The 25,056-nt window shown below is 38.7% G+C and overlaps 1 protein-coding gene and 2 long non-coding RNA genes across 7 annotated transcripts; 1 reads left to right on the plus strand and 2 right to left on the minus strand.

Annotated features, from left to right (window-relative positions):
* Nucleotides 1-17: 17 nt before the first annotated feature.
* Nucleotides 18-10,022, plus strand: LOC111335270 (pyruvate kinase PKM). 5 transcript variants are annotated; one of them, XM_022941145.2, is made up of 10 exons: nt 19-173; nt 1,118-1,170; nt 2,180-2,354; nt 3,283-3,374; nt 4,226-4,342; nt 5,088-5,417; nt 5,761-6,039; nt 6,992-7,091; nt 7,872-8,091; nt 8,798-10,022. In XM_022941145.2, exons 3-10 carry the CDS (start codon nt 2,192-2,194, stop codon nt 9,156-9,158), a joined length of 1,662 nt encoding a protein of 553 aa, XP_022796880.2. In that variant the 5' UTR covers nt 19-173; nt 1,118-1,170; nt 2,180-2,191; the 3' UTR covers nt 9,159-10,022. The 5 variants fall into 5 exon arrangements, with proteins under 5 accessions (XP_022796882.2, XP_022796880.2, XP_022796881.2 ...); XM_022941146.2 differs by having other exon boundaries at nt 2,185-2,354; XM_022941147.2 differs by lacking the exon at nt 1,118-1,170 and having other exon boundaries at nt 18-173.
* Nucleotides 9,518-14,459, minus strand: LOC111335271 (uncharacterized). Its single transcript, XR_015990595.1, has 2 exons — nt 12,328-14,459; nt 9,518-10,719 (listed from the first exon to the last, which is right to left on the minus strand). It is a non-coding gene; the product is annotated as an uncharacterized LOC111335271 (long non-coding RNA).
* An 888-nt stretch (nt 14,460-15,347) lies between these two features.
* Nucleotides 15,348-23,577, minus strand: LOC111335272 (uncharacterized). Its single transcript, XR_015990594.1, has 3 exons — nt 21,784-23,577; nt 18,192-18,742; nt 15,348-16,706 (listed from the first exon to the last, which is right to left on the minus strand). It is a non-coding gene; the product is annotated as an uncharacterized LOC111335272 (long non-coding RNA).
* Between the last annotated feature and the right edge of the window lie 1,479 nt (nt 23,578-25,056).

The following is a 25,056-nucleotide window of genomic DNA, read 5'->3' on the forward strand; positions in this document are numbered from 1 at the left end:
GAGTAATAAAAACACCTGATTGGTGGAAAATCAAGGGTACATTGGCCTGATAGAGAAGGTGCAAGCATATGAGTTATGTTCGTCCAGTCCACTGTTTGTGCTTGAGTGTTTTGTGCTTGGGTGGTTTTCTGTTCGTACCTGCAATCTTCATATTTTCGTTGCCAAGTGAAAAGGTAAGACGTTTGCTTTCACGGAGTTTCACAATGATCGGTAATACATTTGCATCAAGTTTCACCTCAGTAAAAATAGCGTCCATCTTTCTTTTGCTTCCATTATTTGTTCGGTCAAAGTGTAAGGTATGTGCGCGCATTTTAAATAAGTTTGTTATTTGCATCGCATAGGTCACGCTTCTTAAACGACAGGAGAATTGCAAAATGATTCCTTAGATTGAGCTTTTTGCTAGTTATTGTTACAGTAATGTGAGATTGTGTTGTGTCCATTGATTGAACAAACAGAACTCACATTTCACATTTCACATTTCAATGATTAGTATGGAGAAGAGCTCTTAGCTGCAGTCTTCAAAAAGTTGTGTAATAATTTAATTTTACAGGTTCCATATTGTGTTCATCCGATGAATCGCTGACCTTCCTATCCTTATCGCTTCACGAGATAAATTTTGAAGAAATTCTACCTTGAAACTGTTGTTTAAACAAAGCCGATAGCAAAATACCTTTTCTGGCAAGTTTGTCTATTACTATTACACATACATTTCTTCAAATCGATAACATGAGAGGGTCAGGTTAAAATTCAATTGTTTTCTTAAAGCTGGCCTTCCTATATTTCTCTCCATTAATAGGTAACATAGAAGTGTTATGTTCTGCTAAAGCATTGTATTATAATTAGGGTAGATTTCCCTGCTCAGTATTCCATTAATTTACCACCTTATGCATCTGGATTGTGACTTATTTCAAGCGACTACTAATTCTAGCTAATTTGCAAAAGCAACCAAGAGCTCGCTAAATTCAATATGAGTGAAGAACCATAAATCATATCGGACTTGCAGATGACTTCCATGAAGTGTGCCCTCCACAAACAGTGGTTGAACAAGTTCTTTTCAACTTTCTGATGCCCAAAGTTTTGTGTCTAAGAAACTGATGTCACTGTGTCATGTTGTTAGGTGGAGCCACCACTTTTACAAGAAAAAGCTCCACTGGTACTTGAAAATCTGCAGTGAGTAATAAAATATTAATGCTTTCTTACAAAGGGCAGGAAGCAAACCACATGACTCTGCAGGAGTAGAAACACTTTGCTAGTTTTGTCTGAGAAAATGCTCAGCAATATGATACAAAATTGTAATTATAATGAAATAGAAAAAGTGAAGAAAAATAATGACAAAATATGTTAATTTATAGGTTTATGATTGACTGAAAATAAATAATTGTCTATGTATTAAATAAAAATTTCTTTAGCAGTCAGACTTGGTGAAGAATTTAACGTTTAATTGTTACGCTTGAATGGACAGAAAAAATTAAGATTTGCCATCAAATCTTGATAAGTGTTGATTATGAGAAGCAATGGTTGGATTGAAATTAACAGTCCCAAATGTAAGAAATATAAAAACTGATTAAAGTAGTGTGGTATACAAAGTTGCTGCATAGATATACTTGTTGTAATAACAGTCTGTATAATTACAAGTGGAGAGAAGTGGACAGAAAATTGTCAAAAAGCTTTTTTTGTTCAGATATGAGAAACTTGAAATAAAATAAACTAATAATACATGGGAAATAGTCTCAGTTGAGGGAATGAATGAATCATTTACCATGAAGGAAAAAGGACTAGAACTGACCCTTAGGAAGTTGAGCTTTGTAAACATGTTTTTTTCTCTTTCTAATGGTAGCTGGCATGAAGCTGGCATGGCTCCCTAAATTATGTTGGAGTAGGCATGAAAGGAATTTTGTCAACACATTTACCACTGGTTATGCCAACATGAGAACATTCAAGATACATGCATGGAAATGACATGTTATAACCTTTCTCAGAGCCCAAGTGGTTTGATTCAAATGTAGTAAAGCATTTTCTTCTACAACAGTTTGGAGAAAGGTTCCCCTTCTAAAAGGTAGAACCGTTTACCAAGTTGGTACATTGTAGTGGAGATATATTTAGCTGACTGTATATAGCCTGTTGAGTGGAGGAACTTCTCTAGATTGAAGTTTATAAACACCAATTTTTTATGTTGTAGTACAGCTAAAATATGTCTGCGAGAGGTGCACGTTTGGAATATGTGGGAGACTTGGATCTGCGTCAGGAGCAATGGGCTGCTTCCCAGGCTTCAAATTATCTGGACTTCATGGCCAACCTTGATATTGACCGTGATCCCCGCACCATTCGTAACTCTGGCCTGATCTGTACTTTAGGTAGGTAACAATCTGGGTGCACCTGTTCAAAATGGCACTGACACGCCATTTGAGGATTGATATTTAAACTTTGTTTTGAATTCTCTTCCAGAAAAGCATATATTTTATATAAATGTTTTACAATGTTTTATTTTGGTGTAGGGCAAAACTCAAATTTATTAAATTTGTCTGCTGAAAACTCTCTGCCAAGCTTTTAATGAAAAGAAAAATTTAGCCCTGTTGGAATAATTTGGTCTTTTATTATGAATCACAATTTAGTATTTTCTTGTGCCTTGAATGCTGTTCTGTAAATTAGTTACAAAGAAGGGACAGAAAGTGATCTAATTGTCAGACAAATGAATAAAGGCTGATAGTTTCTAAGGAAACTGTTTGGGGCTGCGTCGGTGGGGGTAACGAAATAATTTGAATGTATCAACAAAGTTGAAATGGTAAATTGGCCACCGTTACAATTATAAAAGCTGACGTTTCAAGCATTAGCCCTTCGTTGGAGCAAATGATTAGCCCTTCGTCATTCGCTCCGATGAAGGGCTAACGCTTGAAACGTCAGCTTTTATAATCGTAACGGTGGCCAATTTACCATTTCAACTTTGTTCATATATTCAAATTATAATTGTTAGACAGTATGTTAGACTCCTGGATAAAGCAGCCAGGTTTAGAAGGAAACTTTTTTCTCCTGGAGGGTGGTAAATTTACAATACATTTAGCTCAGTATTTTTGTGTTTGAAGTCAGCTTTGAATGGTGAACCTTAGTATTAGACTCCGAGGACTAAACTACAGAGTTAAGGGCTTATTAATTAGAGCTTTGTTGTGACATCTGTTGTTTTTTGAAATGTTGTCTGGTATTGAAATTGATAAAAGTAAATTGATAAAGGTTTTAATTTGATAAATTAAGTTTCTATTTTTCAAATTTGTTGTTTCATATCTTTAGGGCCAGCTTCAAGGAGTGTGAAGATAATCGCCCAGTTGATTGAGAATGGCATGAATATTGCAAGATTGAATTTCTCTCATGGGACTCATGAGGTATTCTTTTTTAGCAAGTGTTTTTGTTTTCAAACAACAAACATATGAAATACATATATATGAACTGCGGTTATGAAACGTATATGTGCACGATCCTTCGCAGTAAAGCACTATTTAAGCAATAGTGAAAATCAGACCTGAAAAAAATTCAGGCCTGTACGGGATTCGAACCACTGACCTCTGCAATACTAGTGCAGCGCTCTACCAATTGAGCTAACAAGCCAACTGGGAGCAGGCCATCAAATTAATTCGACATAAACCCGTAGATGATAAATCAAACAACAAACATATGAAATACATATATATGAACTGTGGTTATGAAAGTATCGCACTAGTATCGCAAAGGTCAGTGGTTCGAATCCCGTACAGGCCTGAATTTTTTCAGGTCTGATTTTCACTATTGCTTAAATAGTGCTTTACTGCAAAGGATCGTGCACATATATGTTTTTGCTTTGTTTTATTTTTTTGTACATCCAGGATGAAATATTTATGAGTGGTAATATTTGTACAGATTTAGGAACATTCTTCTTTGTGCAGGATGGCGGGGGTAAATAGGACAAAGCCGATTGCTAGAATGATTTGCCTCAAGGGTTAGACCCATGAAATTTACTTTCTTCTGTTGTAAAGTTAATCTTGATTTGCATGTTTTACACACTATTTAAAATGTTAATATTTTCGTCATATTACATGTAAACTCATAATAAAAGGGATGTCTCCCTTTTCGTCCTTGAAAAGTATTGTGATGGGAAATATCTGATAGAAGAAGCCTACCCCCCCCCCCCCCCAGTATTTTTGCACTCCAAGATCACTTAACTAAATGCCTGTCTTTCTGGAATTTCCAACCTCTCTAGTATCATGCAGAAACCATTGAATTGGTAAGGAAAGCAGCAGTTGAAGAATGGCCTCATGCTGTTGCTGTTGCACTTGATACTAAAGGACCAGAGATCAGAACCGGGCTGTTGAAAGGGGTGAGAGCTCTGGAGAGCTGCTTGTATTTTTAATTTGATTGGACTTTGCACCATTATATATATAAAGCCGTGGCTGGAGTTGTGGTCATAAAGCCTGTCTCCACCAAGGGGGGTCTCATGGGTGCTTGGTGACAATCATAGTATGTGTTGCTGAATGCTTTGCAGAAGGTTTGACTGCTACAAGATGGCTGGAAAGCCCTGCTTTCTTATTTTTTGCTTCCCCAGCCTCATTTTCTATTTAAACCTTCCATTAAAATAGTTAGATGTACGCAGGTCAGATTTGTCAGCAAAGCTTCTTATCAAGAAATACTGCAGTAGCGATGAGTAGGAGGAGGTTGCAGTACTTCTCTCTCATTGCTGTGTGCGAGTGAGAGACACCCAGTAGTCTTATAGTCAGTGCGCTGAACTCTGGTGGAGAAGTCTGGGTCAAAAAGCTGGCCAGGACATTGTGTTGTGTTCTTGGGAAAGATACTTAATTGTCACAGAGTCTCTCTCCACCCAGGAGTAGGACTGGGTACCAGGGAATTGTCAGGGAAGCCTGATGAAATGGTCAGGGGGAACCTTACGATGGACTAGCATCTCATTCAGGGGGGTGTAGTGGTGAGCCACTTGGCTTGAGAACAGAATTTATCTTATTGTACTTCATGCTTGAGAAACTACAAGTACAAAGTAGTGCTAGCAACAATGAACTGCTCTCCTCCCTTTTTATTAAATAACTGACATGTCTTGTTTTGTTTATTTACAGGGTGGCACTGCAGAAATTTCTTTGTCCAAAGGTGATATCCTAAAACTTACCACAGACAAGGCTTTCTTTGCTGAAGGAGACAACACAACCCTTTATGTAGACTATGAAAACATCACAAAAGTAATGAAGGAAGGTGGAATTATATATGTAGACGATGGACTGATTTCACTTAAAGTGAGGGAAATAGGTTCAAACTATCTTCTGGTTGAAGTGTTGAATGATTCTAAACTTGGGAGCAAGAAGGGTGTTAACCTGCCAAATGTTGAAGTGGATCTACCAGCTGTATCTGAGCAAGACAAGAAAGATATACTTTTCGGTGTGAAACATGAGGTAGGACTTCATTCATTTATTTGCTTTTTGATTACCATACTCATATGCTGTGGTTTACTTCTTAAAAGGAGAGTTCTTAATGATGCCTTAAATATTCAGCTTTGTTTCGGGATAATGGTTTGCGCACTTGTTTGTCAATCGATTTCCTTTTTCTAACCTTTTTTCCCAAGATCAGCTCGTGAATGGGTCGCTTTTCTGATAACTAGACCGGTCAGTACAGGAAAAGCTAAACTTATTTTCTAGGGTGATAACTTAGCTCTCTTAATTTCAAAGCCTATAATTTCAAAATTTCAGTTCCAGATAGAAGAACTTAGTGTTTATAATGTATATACTTTTTTTGCAGGTTGACATGATATTTGCCTCCTTCATTCGTAAAGCTCAGGACGTTCGCGACATCAGGCACCTTCTTGGTACAAAAGGGCAAGGCATCAAGATCATTGCCAAGATCGAAAACCACGAAGGAGTGAAAAAATTTGACGAGATTATGGAAGCCGCTGATGGCATCATGGTGGCCCGAGGAGATCTGGGAATTGAGATTCCTCCAGAGAAAGTGTTTTTAGCTCAGAAAATGATGATTGGTCGTTGCAATAAAAACGGAAAGCCAGTGATCTGTGCTACACAGGTAATCTCAATGGAAAAATGAACACGGGGCAAAGATGCAAATCTTTACATGTACGCTACTTGATTTCAATAAGGAATTGACTGGCTAGACAAAAACATTCATACGAAGATTTTAGATCTTAGGTGAAATCATATCGAAAAGCTACAATGAAAATGGCTCAAAACTGAACAATCACTGAGATAAATAATTATTCTTTCCGAGGAGAGGCGATGAAGGCTGGGAACTAGATGGCTGAGAATTGGATGGTACATCGAAAAAAACAAATGTTGGAAGATATTTGTAAAGAAAAACATAGTGAATACCATTTCCTGGGTAAAAAAAATATATTTTCAAGCGGGCGCTTATTGGCAATCAAGTATTTTTGTTTCAGCTGCCAAATGAAACAATTTGCACACTTAAAATTCGATTCGTAAAACTTTCACATCATTGCCAAATGCAACAAAGCAAAGTTTAAGAGGTATTTCTTCACATTAAACACATTTCTTCTTACGAAGAATCACGCGTCGAGTCTTTTAAAGCGCAGGCTTCGTTTTTTGAGCGCTGGTTTACATGAGATTTGACAAGACCTAAAGTCAGTCACCAATAGTCAAATTTTAGTCGCTGGTCGCAAAACCGAGTTTTTGTACTGCAAAAACCCAAAAGCTGGTCCGCCTAAACAGGAACGAAACCTTAATGCTTTCTGTCAGAAGGGAACTGTCAGTTCTCTGTTTTGATAGATAAAGATTGAAACCCATCAACGAAAAATGTACAAAGAGTTATTTTTTTTTTCCTGTGGGCTCAATAGATAAAGAGAAAATGGAGGTATTTTGCTGCCCCGATTCTGATGCCGCACTTCCTGTAAATTAAGTAGCGCTGAAGAAGTACCGATACTAGTTCGCGTATTGCGAGTTTGTTGAAAACACGTTATGTTTGAAATGTTACCACTAAATAGCATGTTTTGTTTTTCCCACAGATGTTGGAAAGTATGATCAAAAATCCTCGTCCAACTCGCGCCGAGAGTTCAGATGTGGCTAATGCCATTCTGGATGGAGCAGATTGTGTTATGCTCTCAGGTTCGTGTTACTGAATTCAACTACTCAAAACAGCAAGCTAGAAACCAGGAAAACTCACGCGGGAAAACTCACGTGAGCCATGAAATTTTGAGTGACTGAGTGGACAGTGTGTACTTTATGATTGGTTAAAACATTTGCCGTCAGTTTCTCGTGCAATAGCGCTTTTCGATTTAGTGTACAACAATGTAGTCAATCACAGTTTCCAATCAGAGGAAGGAAATGTCACAAGGCGCCATAGATAAAACAAGCCAACTGCCTGAAGCGGGATAAATTCAAGTAACCTTGTCCCTATAGGCTGCAGTTTTGTGTACGAGTGGCTGAGAGTAACGATAGTTTTCAAGCGCAAGCTCACGGCGAAGCAAAGCAAAGCCAATGGTATTGGCTGAACTCGGCACTTTCGACGACACTCATCTAAAAATTGCTCTCTGTTATGTGCCGAGTGAGTTAGCTGTTTATCGGTAAACTACACTAATTCACAAATAACCAAACAAGTCTTGATTCAGCGTCGCCTTAGAAAATAACTAGTAATTAATATTTGTGCGAGAGGGAGGCAACACTGCTCGGTTCTATTTGTTCTCACTCGCTCTGATGAAGGGCTAGCGCTCGAAACGTCATCTTTGAAACTCTTTACGGTGGCCAAATTACATTATTAACTCAGTTGATAAAACCACAATTACCTTAATACTTTCACCGACGCAGCACCACAGTTTCTTTAGAAACTTGCTCCTTTTATCTATTTGTTCTCAGTTTTTTTGTTCGTTGTTATTTTTTTTACTCAAGGCGAGACAGCTAAAGGCATTTATCCAGTGCAAGCTATCGCCATGATGCACAAGATTTGCCGTGAAGCAGAGGCTGCCATTTATCATCGTCAATTGTTTGATGATCTAAGGCATACGATGAACAGAGTGGCGGATACACACGAAACCACAGCCATTGCTGCTGTGGCTGCATCATTCACAGCAAATGCAGCCTGTATAATTTGCCTTACACACACGGGAAAGTAAGTCAATCTTGTTCAACACGTAAAGTGCATTTCGATTTTGTTATCCAACTAAAACCTAACTAATTGCAACGCTCAATCAATGCAAAGGAAGATGTCAGAATGAATCAACGAGATCTTAAAGTAAATTAATGCAAACTGTTTGAAGGAAGAAAAAAAGTGGCCAGTAAGTTTTGTATTTTACCTGATTGGTGGAGAGAGTTATAAAGCCAAACCTATACAATGGCAGGGTTTTTTGTTTTCCTTGCTCAGCTAAAAATCATGACTTCTTTCCCCCTACTTTTGATGACTTCGTAAGCAGACTAGTTGTATGTAACTACAAGATGCACTGCAGTACACAATGTATTGTTTTACTCGAAGGACCGTTCACAATCGAGTCAGAAGCAGTTCCAATTATATTTTTATTACGAGCCGTTATTGAATTCTTTCTCATCGGACTGTAGAAAACCGAGATTATTTTACACCCCCATGTGGAAAGGTGTTTCGATGCCGATTGCCCTCATGCGCCGAAGTGGATCGAGGTCCACAAGAGTGTTATCATATGCGTGCTTGTTCACGTGTTATACCACTGGTGCACGTGAAAGGATCACAGGCTCTTGAATTATCGCTCGTGGTGTGTAACTTCACAAAACATATCAGAAGATAAAAACTTTTTACATCGCATATTTTTGAAATTACATTCAATGGTTTTTGCTCTGTCTGTTAGGACTGCTGAAGTTGTGTCACGATTCCGGCCTCGTTGTCCAATTATAGTTGTGACACGTGATGCGCGTGTGGCCCGACAGATGCATTTGTACCGAGGGTGCTTTCCTCTTATTTACGACAAACCTCCCCAAGACAATGTACTGGAGGAACATGACGAGAGACTCGAGTTCGCGTTGGATATGGGAAAACGGATGGGCTTCTTGAAACTTGGCAATGCGTTCGTGTTCGTATCTGGGTGGAAGGCTGGTGCAGCTCACACAAACACTATCCGTATACTGACTGTTATGGAGGAAAAGATTCACATTGCCAAGAGCTTGTCGGAGTCCGCTGACCTTAAAGGAAAAATGCAGATTCCTAAGTAGTTTTCAACATTGCTACCTACACTAGCTGTGTTGAATCCCAATTCACTGTTTTGTTGTTGTGTTCAGGGTGAAATTAGCTTTGCTGACTACGATGGTTTTCCGTATCCTGATTGATTTTTCTCCTATAAGCAGAGTGAATTTTGGAAGGAGCTTTATATTGATCATTGCTTTCGATAGCTTTGCTTTCATTTTTTCCAATGTTTAGTTGTCTTTTTTTTTTCTTTTTTTTTTTTTTTTTTTAACGTGTTTCGTGGATGTAGTTAAGTCAAAGCTCTAGAAGTGTAACAAACTTTTCAGTGATAACGTGACTAGGTGTTAGGCCACCGAGAGAGAAATCGTGCAGATTTGTTGTGAATATACTGTGAGCGAAAAACATGTTTTCTGGTGAGAAAAGAGTGAGACAACCGAGATCTGAATAGGTGACGATATTGATTTTGAGGAAACTCTGTTATGATGTCGAAAAAGGAATCAACGGCCATCAATTTTTAGGACTGAAGACTCGCTAAATACTGAAGGCTGATATCAATAAATATTAACTGATGTTTATGACGGATCAAAATAAAGATATGAACCAAAGAGACTCTTTAATGTTGAGACTTTTCCGGGAGCTTCTGCCATAAACTGATTTTTTTAATTTCACGAGGTCTTTTAAGTGTTACAAACCTCTGTTTTTAACTTGTGAAATCAAGCCAAAGTTTTAAATTTATTTCCATTGTAGATTGTGGTGCTTAAATTAAATACGCTAACCTTTACACATTTTATCGAACGCAATTTGAAATTGCGTTCTTTATTGAAGTAGCTTTAACTTGCGTTTGTTTACTTTAAATCTAGGAAAATAAAAATGAAAGTTCGCGATTACTTGAACCCTGTGTAAAATTGAGAAAGCAAAATGTCCGTAACGATTAGAACAACGATATTAAATTTCCCTTAAGTGTCTGCATCCGCTCACCCTCCCTCATTTAAATACGTTAAGTAGTAAGGGACGAGATGAATGATTGCGAGAGCGGATTAAGGACTCAATATAACGAAGTATATCATCTGTGTCACGATGTAGTCTCTTCAGATGTCAATTGTGATGTTTCCAGACCGCGAATCTTCTTCAGTGGATGATGTTATGCTTCACCGTATGAGACGCAATTTTCTGAGATGTTACCCCCGTTTTCGGGAAAAAAAGAACTCTCACAATTTTTTACAGGTTGATGACAAAGGTTTGTGTTACGTGTATGGGTATTGAAACAGTTTTGCCCATTCTTATCATCAATAATAACTCTAATGTTGCTGTCGAGTTCGACATTTTATGAACAACCAAAATAAAACTAAGGAGTATATGGGCCGGGATTTATTTGTGACCGACACTGCGTGACATCTGCGCCGAGAGCTCTCCTGGCAACGGCTTGTAACGTACATTCGTGCATCTCTCGCCATCACTGAGTTGTTTGGGTAAGGAACATCTCCAAAGCAGCAGAGATGCTGAAAACTGTCAAAGAAAACTAGCAGCAGGGTTTGAATTGCCTGCACGATTTTCTTTTCTTCGCTTAGCTCGTCTGTTCTTCAACCATGTCTGAAATAAAGGCTGATAGTTTCGAAAGAAACTGTTTGGGGCTGCGTCGGTGGGAGTAACGAAATAATTTGGATATATCAACAAAGTTGAAATGGTAAATTGGCCACCGTAACGATTACAAAAGCTGACGATTCGAGTGTTAGCCCTTCGCTCCGACGAAGGGCTAACGCTCGAAACGTCAGCTTTTGTAATCGTTACGGTGGCCAATTTACCATTTCAACTTTGTTGAGATATCCATGTCTGAAATAGATTGATCGGGAAAACACGTTTCGGAGATTTTTGCCCCAAGGCCTTGTTAGGTTAGTGGCTGCCTACAAGACGTGGCACTCGTTCGTTTTGGGAGAGAAAACTAGTTGCATTTTGAGCGTGTTAAAATCTTATTAAATTGAGTCTAGCCTCGTTGTTTTGGTTAATTTAACATTTTGAGGTGGCATCTGTGCCGTGGGAACAAATTTTGTCAATCTTTTCACACTCGGCTAATGCAGAGGCCGTGACGTAACACTTTTCCATTTGTTGGATATTAACTCCTAACAATTTTACCAACACGAATTGACCGAATCACCGATTCACCATTTTGTACTTTATCCATTAACATTCTTCGGAATCAGCATATACGACGTTTCTCTGCACATAGTCAGCTCTAGCTTTCATTAATTTTTGCTTTCATGAGCTGCTGGGGTTGGACTGTTTGCGTTTCTACGCTTTATAAAAGAGGAAATATAACGTTTATCTTACCAGAATGACTTCTCGAGAGATCCCCAATTTCTGTGATAATGATTGAGGTATCTTTAGTAAAATGTACTGTGATTGGCTAAAAATGTTTTCCAGCTCTTTCCGTTGATAAGCAGTAAACTGGGTTCTCCGTTGCCTGATTGGTTCGCCAGGATGATGTCCTAACAATCCTTGTGGCTGCTTAGATGGAGTGGTCGAGAAATTCTAGATCTTAATACTTTTTTGGATATTTAGTCTCTTTTGGAAAATTTCTCTCAATGTTTCATCAGGGTTTCAAACCACCGGCGTCTCATGTAGATTGGATGATCCCCTATGAGTACTTGACGAGTTTGAGCAGTGACTATCCTAACTTCGGCAGACCTTCAGATTTTCCCATTGTATTTTTATAACCAGCTGAACCACAAAAACGCTTAGGTTTGTGTAAGATCTTAAACACGAAGGCGCGCTATAAAAGGAGATCGAGGTCCCTTAGGAGCCTGGAAGACGAACAAAAGGAGTTAATGAGATGTTTACTTCCACCAGCATGGTGGAATGATGTAACGTGCGAACCACCTACTTCGATTTCAAATTTATAGCTACAAATAAAGACAGTTTCCATTGGAGAAAGGAAATACAAATCTCAAAAATTCTTGTATTGTGATGAAAACATAAAACAATTTTGAAGAATGCGCCCGCTGTTCACTGCTTTGGATTAGCTATAGCTCAAGCTGATTTGACTCTTAGAGTTCTAAATCACACGACGGTTGATTGACAACTGATCCAGAGGTACCTAAGGCACCTCTCCTTTTATAGCGCGCCTTCGTGTTAAAAGCCAAATTTGTTAGTCTCTTTGCGTGTGTTCTAAGTGCTATGCTTTTAGAGTAAGTTTTTTCCTACCAGTTTCCAATCCCGCCCATTTACAAACTTGACAACAAGCAAATCCGTGAAGCATCTCAATATCATCACGGTCGAAACGGCTAAACCATGTTCCACTAAACCGAATAATTTGAACTCAAACCACGTCTCTCGTGAAATCAGCCTTCAGCTTCCGGAAGTATTTCAGTTTCTCTCACTAATGCCTCGATCAATTCGAAGCTTCAACATTCCCCCGGGTAACCGCCGACATTTGAACTTTTGAACATTGGTTCCTTCAGCCTGAACACGATATTATAGCAGTATTAGCATAACATTAGTATTTGTATGTAGTTCTAGTATTTATTTTAATTTATTTCAATAGTTGTATTAATTATTACTGTGTTATTTTATTGTGAAGCGCATTTGAACATTGCACGGAATTTGCGCTATACAAATTAATATTATTATTATTATTATTGTGAAAAAATTTTAAATTAAAATTCCAATTTTTTTTACCTTTAATCATATCAGTATCCTGACTGATGCTATTTCCATTCTTTTCGATAAAAAAGAATGTTTTTTTCCTTACATTAGTCAACAATTTTCCTTACCGAATATTTAGTTTCAATCTAGACGGTTTACTTTTACTGATTACTAAGGGAAAATAATTGGACAGCTTTGTCCCTTTATCTTCTCTTTTTTTTTTACGGATAAAATTCATTTTCCAATGCCTTAAGTTATTTTCCAAGAATTGTGCGAAATTTTAATTTTGATTTACATGATTTTTCCGGTATCGTTGTCAGTGTAAACTCAATTGACCAAACAAATCAGTAGTGCATGGTTTACAAACTAATATGGAACAATTAAAAAACTGAGACGTTGAAAATTATGGAAAAGTGAAGCTTTTCAAACGCAAAAGAGTTGCCTAATGTATCCCTTTCTTTCGTTCTCTCTGTTGACAAATCTCTTTGAGAGACTAAATCAACACTTTGCTCTGACAAAGGGCGAACGCTCGATTTTTTTTTCCCATTCGTCAGTTTTTTATCAACTTCGGGTTTTTAATCAAGTTTTAGTCGGTAATTAACAGGAAACAAGCTCCGAGGAATTAATCGTACTCTTGCCATAAAACACTTTTTCTGTCTTTTTTTTTTTTATTGTTGTATTTTTTTTTTTTTTTTTTTTTTTGAGTATTCGTGCCTCACTGTTTGTAACTTACATTCATGTTCACTAGTTCCAGCGATCCTCTGATCCTGATGCTGACTGAAGCTGGAGCGAGAATTTACCTTTGGCCTGGAAAATACATAAGTGGTGCTCGCTGCCATTGATGGAAAGGTGTCTATGGGGTAATATGTCCCAGCTTGAGTCACACTTAAACTAGTAACAAACGGGAAAAACGCCGTGGCTGCTGGACAATCTCAGGAGAGTTTACCATTTCTAACTTTGCTGAAGTGATTTCTGCCTTCACCTTGCGACATTCGCACGTATATTGTAAACCATAGCCATCCTTTGTGGTCTTATTCCAATCAACAGCTTATGTCATCGCAATCTTATAAAAGAACACTAAACCGCTGACCACAACGGACGTTGTGGATTTTGACAAACGCCTTCAGACGTAGTCTCCCTCGCAGCCGTTTTTTTTTGGATGTCACGCAACGCTCCCCCAAAAGAACGGCTGCTGACAACCGAACTACATTCCTTTCTCCGAATTGGCCAATCACAGCTCGGTTTCCATTTTCAGGAACCTTTTCGCGCCAGACTCACATTTTGAGACTCGTCCAATCAAATATCGTTTTCTATCGCGATCTTCATGTGGAAAACACAAGACAAATGGCGGTGCTTGAAGGAGCTTTTCGCAAAGCGTCGTCAAAGTTCAAAATTTTCGAACTTAATGCTTACCAGAAGCTTGCAATTAGAAAATTTTTAGTCGAGAAAGAAGATGTTTTTGTTAAGCTGCCTACAGGATCCGGGAAATCGTTAATATATCAAGCACTCCCGCTCGTGTTTGACCATGTTACCGATGAAAGTGGTCATATTATTGTTGTTGTTGCGTTGTACCAACGTGCGGAAACACTCGATAATTCGGGCCGATTTCCTGTACCGGTGATAAGAAGCCACGAACATAACTAATCGGGTTCACTCCAACTAGCAGCGGACTGGCAAATGAAGAAGTACAAGTAGTGAAGTAGTGTAGGAGACGTTGGCCGACCTAAATTACAGTGTTCTCGAAGCCTTCGCCCGGTTTGTTGACGGCAAGCAAGCGCTTTTTTCCTCCTGATCTCCATCTGTAGGTCGAAGCAAGCGTTTAGCCCTTGGCCTCGATTGAAAGGCGTCTTGTATTTCGTTTTGATTATTGATGTAATTTACTTTCTCTTATATATTCTGACTTTTATAATCTGTAGTAACCTCTTGAAGTAGTGCGAACAAAGAGTTTCAGTTCAGTTTTTAGCTTCTTCCACTTTCTCAGTTGCTCGCTGAAACTTTAACAACCGCTCAAACAATCTATCTTTACCAGGGCACAACGATGAACATGTGAAACATTTTGAGCTCTCATTGACAAATTTCTTCAGTGTTTCTCCCGACATGATAGCTAGATCATCTGCCACATCGGCATTTTCGCGTGAAACCTTACGTCATTCAGATTTTCTGGTATGTGATTGGTCTGTTCAATAGACCGCGAAAAAACCGCAAGGACGATGAGAAAGGAATGTAACTCGGTTGTCAGCAGCCGTTCTTTTGGGAGAGCGTTGCGTGACATCCAAAAAACGGCTGCGAGGAAGACTACTTCAGACGCCACTTTAGTCTGGGATTTTTTTAAGGTTTTCTAACCTTTTGAGACTTTTAAAAAGACTATTTGCATAGAAAACGGTCTGAATGGGTCTCGTACAGTTGCTACTCTGAATGGATGGGCTTGAAAGACTTTGCATATGACTTATTATTTAGTTTTTCTTTTCTATGGATTTAAATAACCCCAACTATATCTAAGGCTTAATCAAACGCCAATCAGAGGCAAGTTTCTCTCTCCTTGTCACTCCGTTGCATGAAATATCAAGAGGACAAATAAATTGCCATTTAAACAGCTACTTTATTGTCAAAACATCCCAGTGAGTGTAGAAAACTCAATGCGCTTTAAGAAAGTAATGGTAAGTAACACTCGTTATGTCAGATTTTTATTGCTGGTGGTTTTCTCATAGATCATCCATAGTTTGTAGTTTTGTAGCATGCTATGGTGATGATGTCCAGGTATATATATATAAGTTATCAGTTTTACCATAGTTAGTCTACTAACTATGGTTTTAACCTCGGCAGAACACAATTAAATAATGTGAAAGACGTAAAGTTGATCTACCATCAGCTAGACTAAACTTACAACATCTGAACAGTGCGAGCAAAGAAAGAATATAAAAAAAAATTAATGTACTCGTTTCGTGTAATTACCGTGTTTAGACTTGAGCGTGCTACCGAGGTATTAGAGTTAACTTACCTATGTAAATATTTTTCGTGTGTAAACGCCAACTGATACCCCGATAAACACCGCTCAAGACAATAGAAAGTTAACTAAGGTAAAAGTTCGGTTTACCCATAGTTAGTTACCCTCTACTAACTATGGTTTACCCTGCGAGCAGGTATGGTTAAGGTCAGTAATCAAGGTTTGGATGACAGATACATCCGCTTGCGGTCGCATAGAATTTCACATCCTGCGATGTCGGGATTGCGCCAGTCTCATTCGATCACGTTTTCGAGACCACGTTTTCGTGTTTGGTTTCAGTCTACGAAGAAGTTATGGCAAGAAACAAAGACACAAATCATTACGAAAGTACTCCTTCCATCATTCTTCAACAAGAACAAGAAAATAAAACGCGAGGACTACAAGAACCACAGCTTCTCTTTTAAACGCGAGCATTTTATGCGTGGATTTAGAATTTTCCGCCAATTCGATTAGATTGTGATTGATGACAGATTTACCTTAGTTATTTGAGCCAGTATAAACACTATACAAATGTAACAAGGTTTAGTCAGTTAATGTTTATACCTTGGTAAACGCTTGAGTGTAAACGCGGGGTTATAGTTGCTTGATACAGGGTCTCACTAAAAATCAATTTATTTAGCGTTCATTATCAGGAATTGCTTTCTAAGACCACACGAGGACAGGCCAACTATTGGTACGTAGGCTCAATTGCATAAATCCCTGCTACAGCAGGAGATCTGGCACTCAATGAATTTCTTCTCGTTGCAGATTGAAGTGGTGCCGTTGCACATTCTTTTGAAACCACAACCTTTGTCATACTTATTGGTATACTTTGTCCTCCCGTGAAACGAGGCGCATGTATCCTGACTGGATTGACAGATCTGCACTCTCTGGTATTTCTTACATTCAAACCAACCCCTGTCGGAAGAGCATGTGTGACATTTGAGGCCATATCCTGTTAAAGACAATTAAACAATACAGTGGAAGGATGAAGTAGAATCTGACACATTTGGCAAAATAAATACATGCACTAATAAAGAAAATATATATTGTGAAATATGGTCTCAAAAAAGGAACAGATAACTCAACTGTCAAAATACCCCCGTGCGCGTACTCACATCAGTCTCAAGACGGAAAATGAGAGCAGCGTTACCACTGAGTGATAACTTCAGTATTTGTATTTAACTCAGTTTTTTCCAATTTTAAATAACATAAAAAAATACGACATTATTACTGAATAAAACTATCTAAAAGCTGATTACTATCTAGATTGCAAGCATTCAGATTTACAGAAGCAAGCGGTTTACGCATGACCTTGCACACGCCACAACGTGCAGCTCCCATACGGGGATTTTGGTCTAGTGTTTTTTAGACAGTGGAGCCCTGCCAACTCGAGCTCGGTTAATGATTTGCTTAACCCATCTTTTTGTCAATCAATATACGCTGACTCGAAGCATTTTTCAGTTCTTTTTGGCTGTTCGATTTAGCGGGGTCCTACTGTAAAAGGGTGAGGCTCGTGCGGGTCTTATGATAAACAACCGTTCGAGATTAGTTAGTCGGAACTGAATTAGATCACAGGACGAGCGCGAGCGTCTGAAAAACATGAATTTCTCGATTAAGTTCACAACCTCATGTAAACGATCATCTAATTGTTGTAAAGAAATAAGTGAAAAGTTGTTTAGCCCAGGGTAACTCGGGGAAGGGTAGTCTCGGTACACTGGACTATATAAATACCTAGGGCCTTATTAGTTTAAACAAAGTTTAGCCGTTGTTAAACAAAACAGCGTCCTAACCTATCCTTAATTTAATTAGAAACTGTTTGGGGCTGCGTCGGTGGGAGTAACGAAATAATTTGGATATATCAACAAAGTTGAAATGGTAAATTGGCCACCGTAATGATTACAAAAGCTGACGTTTCGAGCGTTAGCCCTTCGTCGGAGCGAATGACTAAGGGCTAACGCTCGAAACGTCAGCTTTTGTAATCATTACGGTGGCCAATTTACCATTTCAACTTTGTTGATATATCCAAATTACTTAATTTAATTAGCTGAGTATTTTTTCCACAGCGTTGAGCAGGCCAATTAAAAGATAACAGTGGAAGGACATTTCATTAATTACATTAAACTTAACTTCTTATAGAGAAAGGCTGAGGCCCACTCATTGATTGCGTAAAACCGTGGTCTAGGTTAGATCTCGTCGGTCGCGAATGTTTCCAAAACTTAATCGTGGTATCAACAGACAAAATAAAGTTAAGATGAAATGATAATGCGAATGGTGACTCAGTCTAGCTCTGATGTTTCTTGCTCCGTGCAGTACGGTGGTGGCTTGAAGGGTAAAGCTAATGATCACTGAGCCTTTGTCTACACAAGGTGCCAGTGGTATAAAAGAGCATCCATGTTTCACTTTAAGAGTTAAGGAAAGTGCAATGTTTGAAACTTACCAACAGAGATGCAGAGAAAAATAACCAGAAACAACTTCATTGATTTCATCTCGAAGACGTTATCGATTTCGGAGGACTGACTGTTTTTGAACACTGCCTGAAGCGTGATGCGGCTAAGATGACCCCTGGACTGACTGTTTTTGAACACTGCCTGAAGCGTGATGCGGCTAAGATGACCACTGGACTGACTGTTTTTGAACACTGCCTGAAGCGTGATGCGGCTAAGATGACCACTGGACCGACTGTTTTTGAACACTGCCTGAAGCGTGGTGCGGCTAAGATGACGACTGAAGCTTGAAACAGTTCATTTAATAGCAAAGCATTAAAAAATGGATTCGATTACCGTTGTTTAATTCTGGCCAATCAGCATCTTTCAGAAACGATTTCACAGCTGGAAAGATGACATTTTATTAATGCTAGTAAAACGTTTTTTTTAGCAATCAGAACGAGCCAAAACAGGCCTGCAGCCAAAACAGGCCTGCAGCCAAAACATGTCCTGATGGAAACTTGATCGCACAAACAGAGAAATTCCCGTCACCTCTCCTAAGAATCTGCAAACAAAACGATGATTTGAAAAGCTAATAACCAACAAGACGATCCAAGATCGTAAGTGTAAGTCGGGCTACAGGGAAACGCGCTGTTATGAGTGTTGACCATTCGTGGTGCATGGTGCGCAGTGGTTCTAAAAGAAATAATAAGGAGGTACCAAGGCCCTGGTTTGTGGGCGTGGCATAAAATTGTTTTTCACCTCTGAGAGACACCAATTCTTCAACAATGCACTGTCGCATATTTTTGGTGCAATGCCCTAAAAGGTATTATAGAAGCTGCTACTGTGGAGTTTTCGAGGTTGAACAGCCTAAGAGGTACCAAACCCACCTATTTTAACCCCTAAAAGGTACATTGAGCACCCCAGTCCTTTTTATTTCAGGAGTCCCCCCCCTTCCCAAGGGTGATAAGTGCATGCCAATTCATGCATGTGTTAAAAAAAGATGTATTATGAAATTGTAATCGTAAAGGTCTGAATGCAAGGAAGTATATTTCATCATGAAAACATTGTATGCATAGCATACCTCATCATCATCATCTTTATTTTGCACTATTTATATCATTAGTACAAGTGAGATAAAATAAAAGGAGAAAATAGAGAGAACAGAGTTTTACATCTTGTAGGAAAGGGAGAAGTGCGTAGTGAGCATAGTAGCAATTGCTTTCAAGATGGTCACTACCACATGATTTCACGAGGAAAATATTTATTAAAAGCTAGCATACTATATTTAAGATTTACAAGGAGGGATAAAGGAATAAAAAAAGTAATACTTTAAGCAATAAAAAAAGTAATACATTAATCAATAATCACTATTTATACTCAATAGATTGTACAATTCTATACCTAATAATTATATACTTAATTATATACCTAATAAGGACCTTCCCTGATTTTCTCTATTAATTATTAATTAATGCAGATATCAATAGTTGGGATTCTCTCACTCTCGTGCTGTTGTCTAACTTTGGATTTGCTTTTGTTTCTAAAATTTACTTGTTGCAGTCTTTTCAATTTTGAAGCGGGTTCCAAATTATCATAACTACCGGTATATTTTCCTCAGTGCTTTGCATGTGTCTGATTTCATGAAGGTCCATGTTAGATGAGCAAGACAAAAATTGTATTTCATAGTGAACGATATCTGTTTTAAGTTTCTTTGTAACGATGTGAGAAATAGCTCGTTCTAATGATGGTATACCACTTACTTTTATTTGTTGTATTGCAAGTTCACAAGTATCTTCATAGGTCAATAAGGAGAACATGTACTTTGCTCTGACTGTTTGTTGAAAAATACAACTAACACTAACTTGCAAGCCACTATAAAAAAAACCCGTATTTCCCCTGCAGTTGTTGAAATTAAGTTTTCCACCTTTCTTTTTTTTTTATAGTTTAAACCACTGGACAACATCCCATAGCTTTGAGCTTTAATTTTGGACTGATATCTCAACTCTACAGATATAACAGTCTGATTTTATCGAACTCTTCACTTTTTCATTGGCTTATGGTTTATGTAACATAAACATCTATACAGGCAATCACATGATGTTGAGTGGAATTTGGAGTAAACAAGCACGAGTGCGTTATTCGAAATAATTGTACATTAAAAGTTATGTGATAAATTATTTTCATGTACATGAACGTACATTCAAACCTTCCAAATTCGATATTACGTTACCCAAAGACTTCATTTCTCTCAGCCAACCAATAAATCAGACTGTTTTGATTTTTCTTCCCCCAAAGCGATGAAGCCGGTAAACACGGTAAAATGGCCGACCACCACTCCGTCAAATCAGTTGCTATCAAACGTGATCTCTGATAAAATTTAACTCAATAGTGTCAATCAAAAACGATCAATTTCTAAAAGTGTGCCGGCATTTTCACGTATTCCTTTTGGTCCTTTTGGTTTTCTCGCTCGCTTCATGCACCCCGGCTTCACTCAGTCAACTAGCATTCTAACATACCAACGTCGCTCTCTTCTTTTCCATTTTCCTATTTTTTTAACTCGCATCCAGCGGGTGCTGTATAGCTTTTCACTGCCCTGCTCGCGTTATCACGTGCGTCTCACATACAAAAATGTTTTCCGAGTGTTTTTTCAATGAAGGCGAGCACGGACGTGCGGGTCATGCGATAACCAATTATTAATTAATTGGTGAGTAATTAGAACTCAGAACGAGCTCGAGTGTTATGGAACTTTTAAAATTGTTGTATGAACAAACAAATAATGATGAAATGATAATGTGGATGTTGACTCAGTTTAGCTCTGATGTTTAATGCTCCATGAGGAAATGGCTCATACTACACTCAACGCCTGGCATGGCATTCCCTTTGGCTGTTCGATTTAGCGGGGTTCTACTGTAAAAGCGTGAGGCTCGTGCGGGTCTTATGATAAACAACTCTGCGAGATTGGTTCAAATAGATCACAGGACGAGCGCAAGCGTCTGAAAAACATGAATTTCTCGATCAAGTTCACGGCCTCATGCAAACGGTCAGCTAACTGTTGTGGGGCGTCAGTGGTCCAGTGGTTAAGTGCGCTGGACTCTGGGTCGAAGGGCCCGGGTTCAAGTCCTACCAGGGACATGTCGCTGTATCCTTAAGCAAGATGCTTTACCCACTTTGCTTCGTCTCTCGGATAAGACGTAAAGCCGGAGGTCCCGTCTCTTAAGGGTAATGGGTAAGAGACGTTAATTTCCCACGCACGAGATTACTGTGTGCTGGATGTCCTCCCCTGGGGTGGGTTGGGTGGGAAAACAGCAGGTCCACATCAGCTCAACCTGCTTAAACAAATAAATCAAATAAATAAAAAATAAAAATAAAAATAAAGTGAAAAGCCAGCTAGCCCAGGGTAACTCCGGAGGAAGGTTGTCTCAGGCACCCAAAACCATATAAATAGGGCCTAATTAGTTTATTTAAACAAAGTTTAGCCGTTGTTCAATAAAACCGCGTCTTGCGATGTTTGAAACTCACCGCCAACAGAGATGCAAAGAGAGAAAACGAGCAACAACTTGATTGATTTCATCTCAAAAGCGTTGTCTTTTTGAGAAGACTCACTGTTTTTGAACATTGCCTGAAGCCAATTATAAACTTCCAGAGATATCACTTATTGTGGAAGCTATTCTCAACAGCAAACCGCCGAGGGAACAGCTCTCGGGAAAACAGAACTCACCGGTTCAATGGGGATCGAAATCCGCCAGTCACATTGGATCGCCGTGATACAAATTAAAATGATAACGCGTGACCAGTCGACCCTATCGCCTGATGAAGGTCTACATACATCTCAAGTGACTACATCGTGAGACAAATAATTCAACAATTTATTAGTACTATTTATTAGTACCGCGGTTTGGGACCGTTGTATTGGCTGAAAACTCGGTGTTCGACAAAACCTACAAAAAGATTGGCAAAGCTGGTTCCCATTTTGGTACCCCTTGGCTGCGCCATTAGTTTGTTTGAAAAAGTTGTCCCCGAATGAAAAACAATTGAGTGTGAGGACTAGTTCAGCTAAGCGAAGTAGTGTTTCAGGTTTAGGTTCCTTAACAGTGCGTTGATCAAAAAAATGTTTGAGGGCGAGGAGACCTTCGCCATTAGGAATGATGGTATAAAGAGATGTAATGTCCATAGTGAAAAGAAGTTTGTCTTGGCCTAGGAAATTAAACTCGCTAAATTTGAAATTTGAAGAGCTTGTTGGCTGTCTTTAATATATGATGGTAACGTTTTGACGATGGGAGCCATAATTTTGTCCAAATAGCTGGAAATAAGTTCGGTAAGACAATTGTAAGCCGCGACAATGGGCCAACCCGGGTTGCAAGGTTTGGGAATTTTAGGTAAAAAATTGTAATCGTAAAGGCCTGAATGCAAGGAAGTATACTTCTTCATGAAAACATTGTATGCATAGCATACCTCATCATCTAAATGTTATGTCGTAATCTTTCTTATTTTTCGTATTTTTACTGCTGTTTGTTTTTCCGTACCCAAGCAACATTACCTTTTTGACGTATTTATCAACTGGGTGTTATTCCGATCAACTTCTAATGTCATCGTAATCTTATGAAAGAATACTAAACCGCTGACCACAACGGACGTTGTGGATTTTGACAAACGCCTTCAGACGTCATTTACGTCATTTTAGTCTGGGATTTTTCAGTTTTTCTTGCCTTTTGAGACACCTAATTAAACACAACAGAATAAATGTAAATTCTATTAGGGTTTTAAAAAAGCTAATTTGCATAGAAAATGGTCTGAATGGGTCTCGTACGGTTGCTACTCTGAATGGATGGGTTTGAAAGATATTACATAGATGACTTATTTTTTCTTTTTGATGGATTTAAATTACCCCAACTATATCCAAGGCTTAATCAAACGCCGATCAGAGGCAAGTTCGACTCTTGTCAACATAACTTTTCTCTCTCCTTGTCACTCTGTTGCATGAAATATCAAGAGGACAAATAAAATGCCATGTAATCAGCTACTTTACTGCCAGAACATCTCAATGATTGTAGAAAACTCAGTGCGCTTTAACAAAGTAATGGTAAGTAACACCCGTTATTGAACATCCCACAGTTTGTAATTTTGTAGCATGCAATGCTGATGATGTCCAGGTATATATAAGTTATCAGTTTAACCTCGATAAAGTTGATCCACTATCAGGTAGGGTAAAGCCGCTGCAATGTCTGAACAGTGCGAGCAAAGAAAGAATGTAAAAAAAAATAATATGCTTGCTTCGTGTAATTATATTGGTTGCTTGACAAAGGGTCTCACTAAAAATCCAATTTATTTAGTGTTCATCGTCATGAATTGCTTTCGAAGACTACACGAAGAAAGGCCAACCATTGACTTAGGCTCAATTGCATAAATCTCTGCTGCAACAGGAAATCTTGCACTCGATGAATACCTTCATTTTACAGATGGAAGTTGTGCCGTTGCACATTGTTTTGAAACCACAGCCTTTGAAATACTTATTGGCAAATTGACTCCTTCCATGAAGTGCAACACATGTGTTCTCACTGGGTTGACAGATCCGCTCTTTCTGGTTCTTATTACATTCAAACCAACCCTTGTCGGAAGAGCATGTGTGACACTTGAGGCCATATCCTGTTAAAGACAATTAAACAATACAGTGGGAGGATGAAATAAAATCTGGCACATTTGGAAAAATAAATAAATGCATAAATAAAGAAATTATATGTTGTGAAATACGGTCTTAAAAAAAAAAACAGATAACTTAACTGTCCAAATACCCCGTGCGAGTACTCACAGCAGTCTCACAAGACGGAAAATGAGAAGAGCATTACCACTGATAACTTCAGCATTTGTATTTTACTCAGTTTTTTCCAATTTTAAATAACATAAAAAAAATACATTTTAAAGAAAACTGTCTCAAACTCGATTACAATGTAGATTTCAAGCATTGATTTACTAAAGCAAGCGCCATGCTATTTCTTGCCCTGCACATGTCACAACGTGCAGCTTAATCCATCTTTTAGTCATTCAATATCAGCTGACTCGAAGCGGCATTTTTTAGTTCCTTTTGGCTGTTCGATTTAGCGGGGTTCTACTGTAAAAGCGTGAGGCTCGTGCGGGTCTTATGATAAACAACTCTGCGAGATTGGTTCAAATAGATCACAGGACGAGCGCGAGCGTCTGAAAAACATGAATTTCTCGATCAAGTTCAGGCCTCATGCAAACGGTCAGCTAACTGTTGTAAAGAAATATAAGTGAAAAGCCAGCTAGCCCAGGGTAACTCTGGAGGAAGGTTGTCTCAGGCACCCAGACCATATAAATAGGGCCTAATTAGTTTATTTAAACAAAGTTTAACCGTTGTTAAATAAAACCGCGTCTTGCGATGTTTGAAACTTACCGCCAACAGAGATGCAAAGAGAAAAAACGAGCAACAACTTGATTGATTTCATCTCAAAAGCGTTGTCTGTTTGGGAAGACTCACTGTTTTTGAACACTGCCTGAAGCCAATTATAAACTTCCAGAGATATCACTTATTGTGGAAGCTATTCTCAACAGCAAACCGCCGAGGGAACAGCTCTCGGGAAAACAGAACTCCCTGGATCAATGGGGATCGAAATCCGCCGGTCACATTGGATCGCCGTGATACAAATTAAAATGGTAACGTGTGAGCAGTCGACCCCATCGCCTGATGAAGGTCTACATACATCTCAAGTGACTACATCGTGAGACAAATAATTCAACAATTTATTAGTACTATTCATTAGTACCGCGGTCTGGGACCGTTGCATTGGCAGAAAACTCGATGTTCGACAAAACCTACAAAAAGATTGGCAAAGTTGGTTCCCATTTTGGTACCCATGGCTG

This window comes from Stylophora pistillata, chromosome 1, assembly GCF_964205215.1.
Source record: "Stylophora pistillata chromosome 1, jaStyPist1.2, whole genome shotgun sequence".
NCBI classification, from domain to species: domain Eukaryota; kingdom Metazoa; phylum Cnidaria; class Anthozoa; order Scleractinia; family Pocilloporidae; genus Stylophora; species Stylophora pistillata.

Excerpts from the sequence above, each read along its gene's own strand:
- LOC111335270 (XM_022941147.2), top strand. The coding sequence starts at position 2,192 with ATGTCTGCGAGAGGTGCACGTTTGGAATATGTGGGAGACTTGGATCTG. Across the intron at positions 2,355-3,282 it reads TGGCCTGATCTGTACTTTAG|GGCCAGCTTCAAGGAGTGTG; the intron begins GTAGGTAACAAT and ends TCATATCTTTAG. Across the intron at positions 3,375-4,225 it reads TCTCTCATGGGACTCATGAG|TATCATGCAGAAACCATTGA; the intron begins GTATTCTTTTTT and ends CAACCTCTCTAG.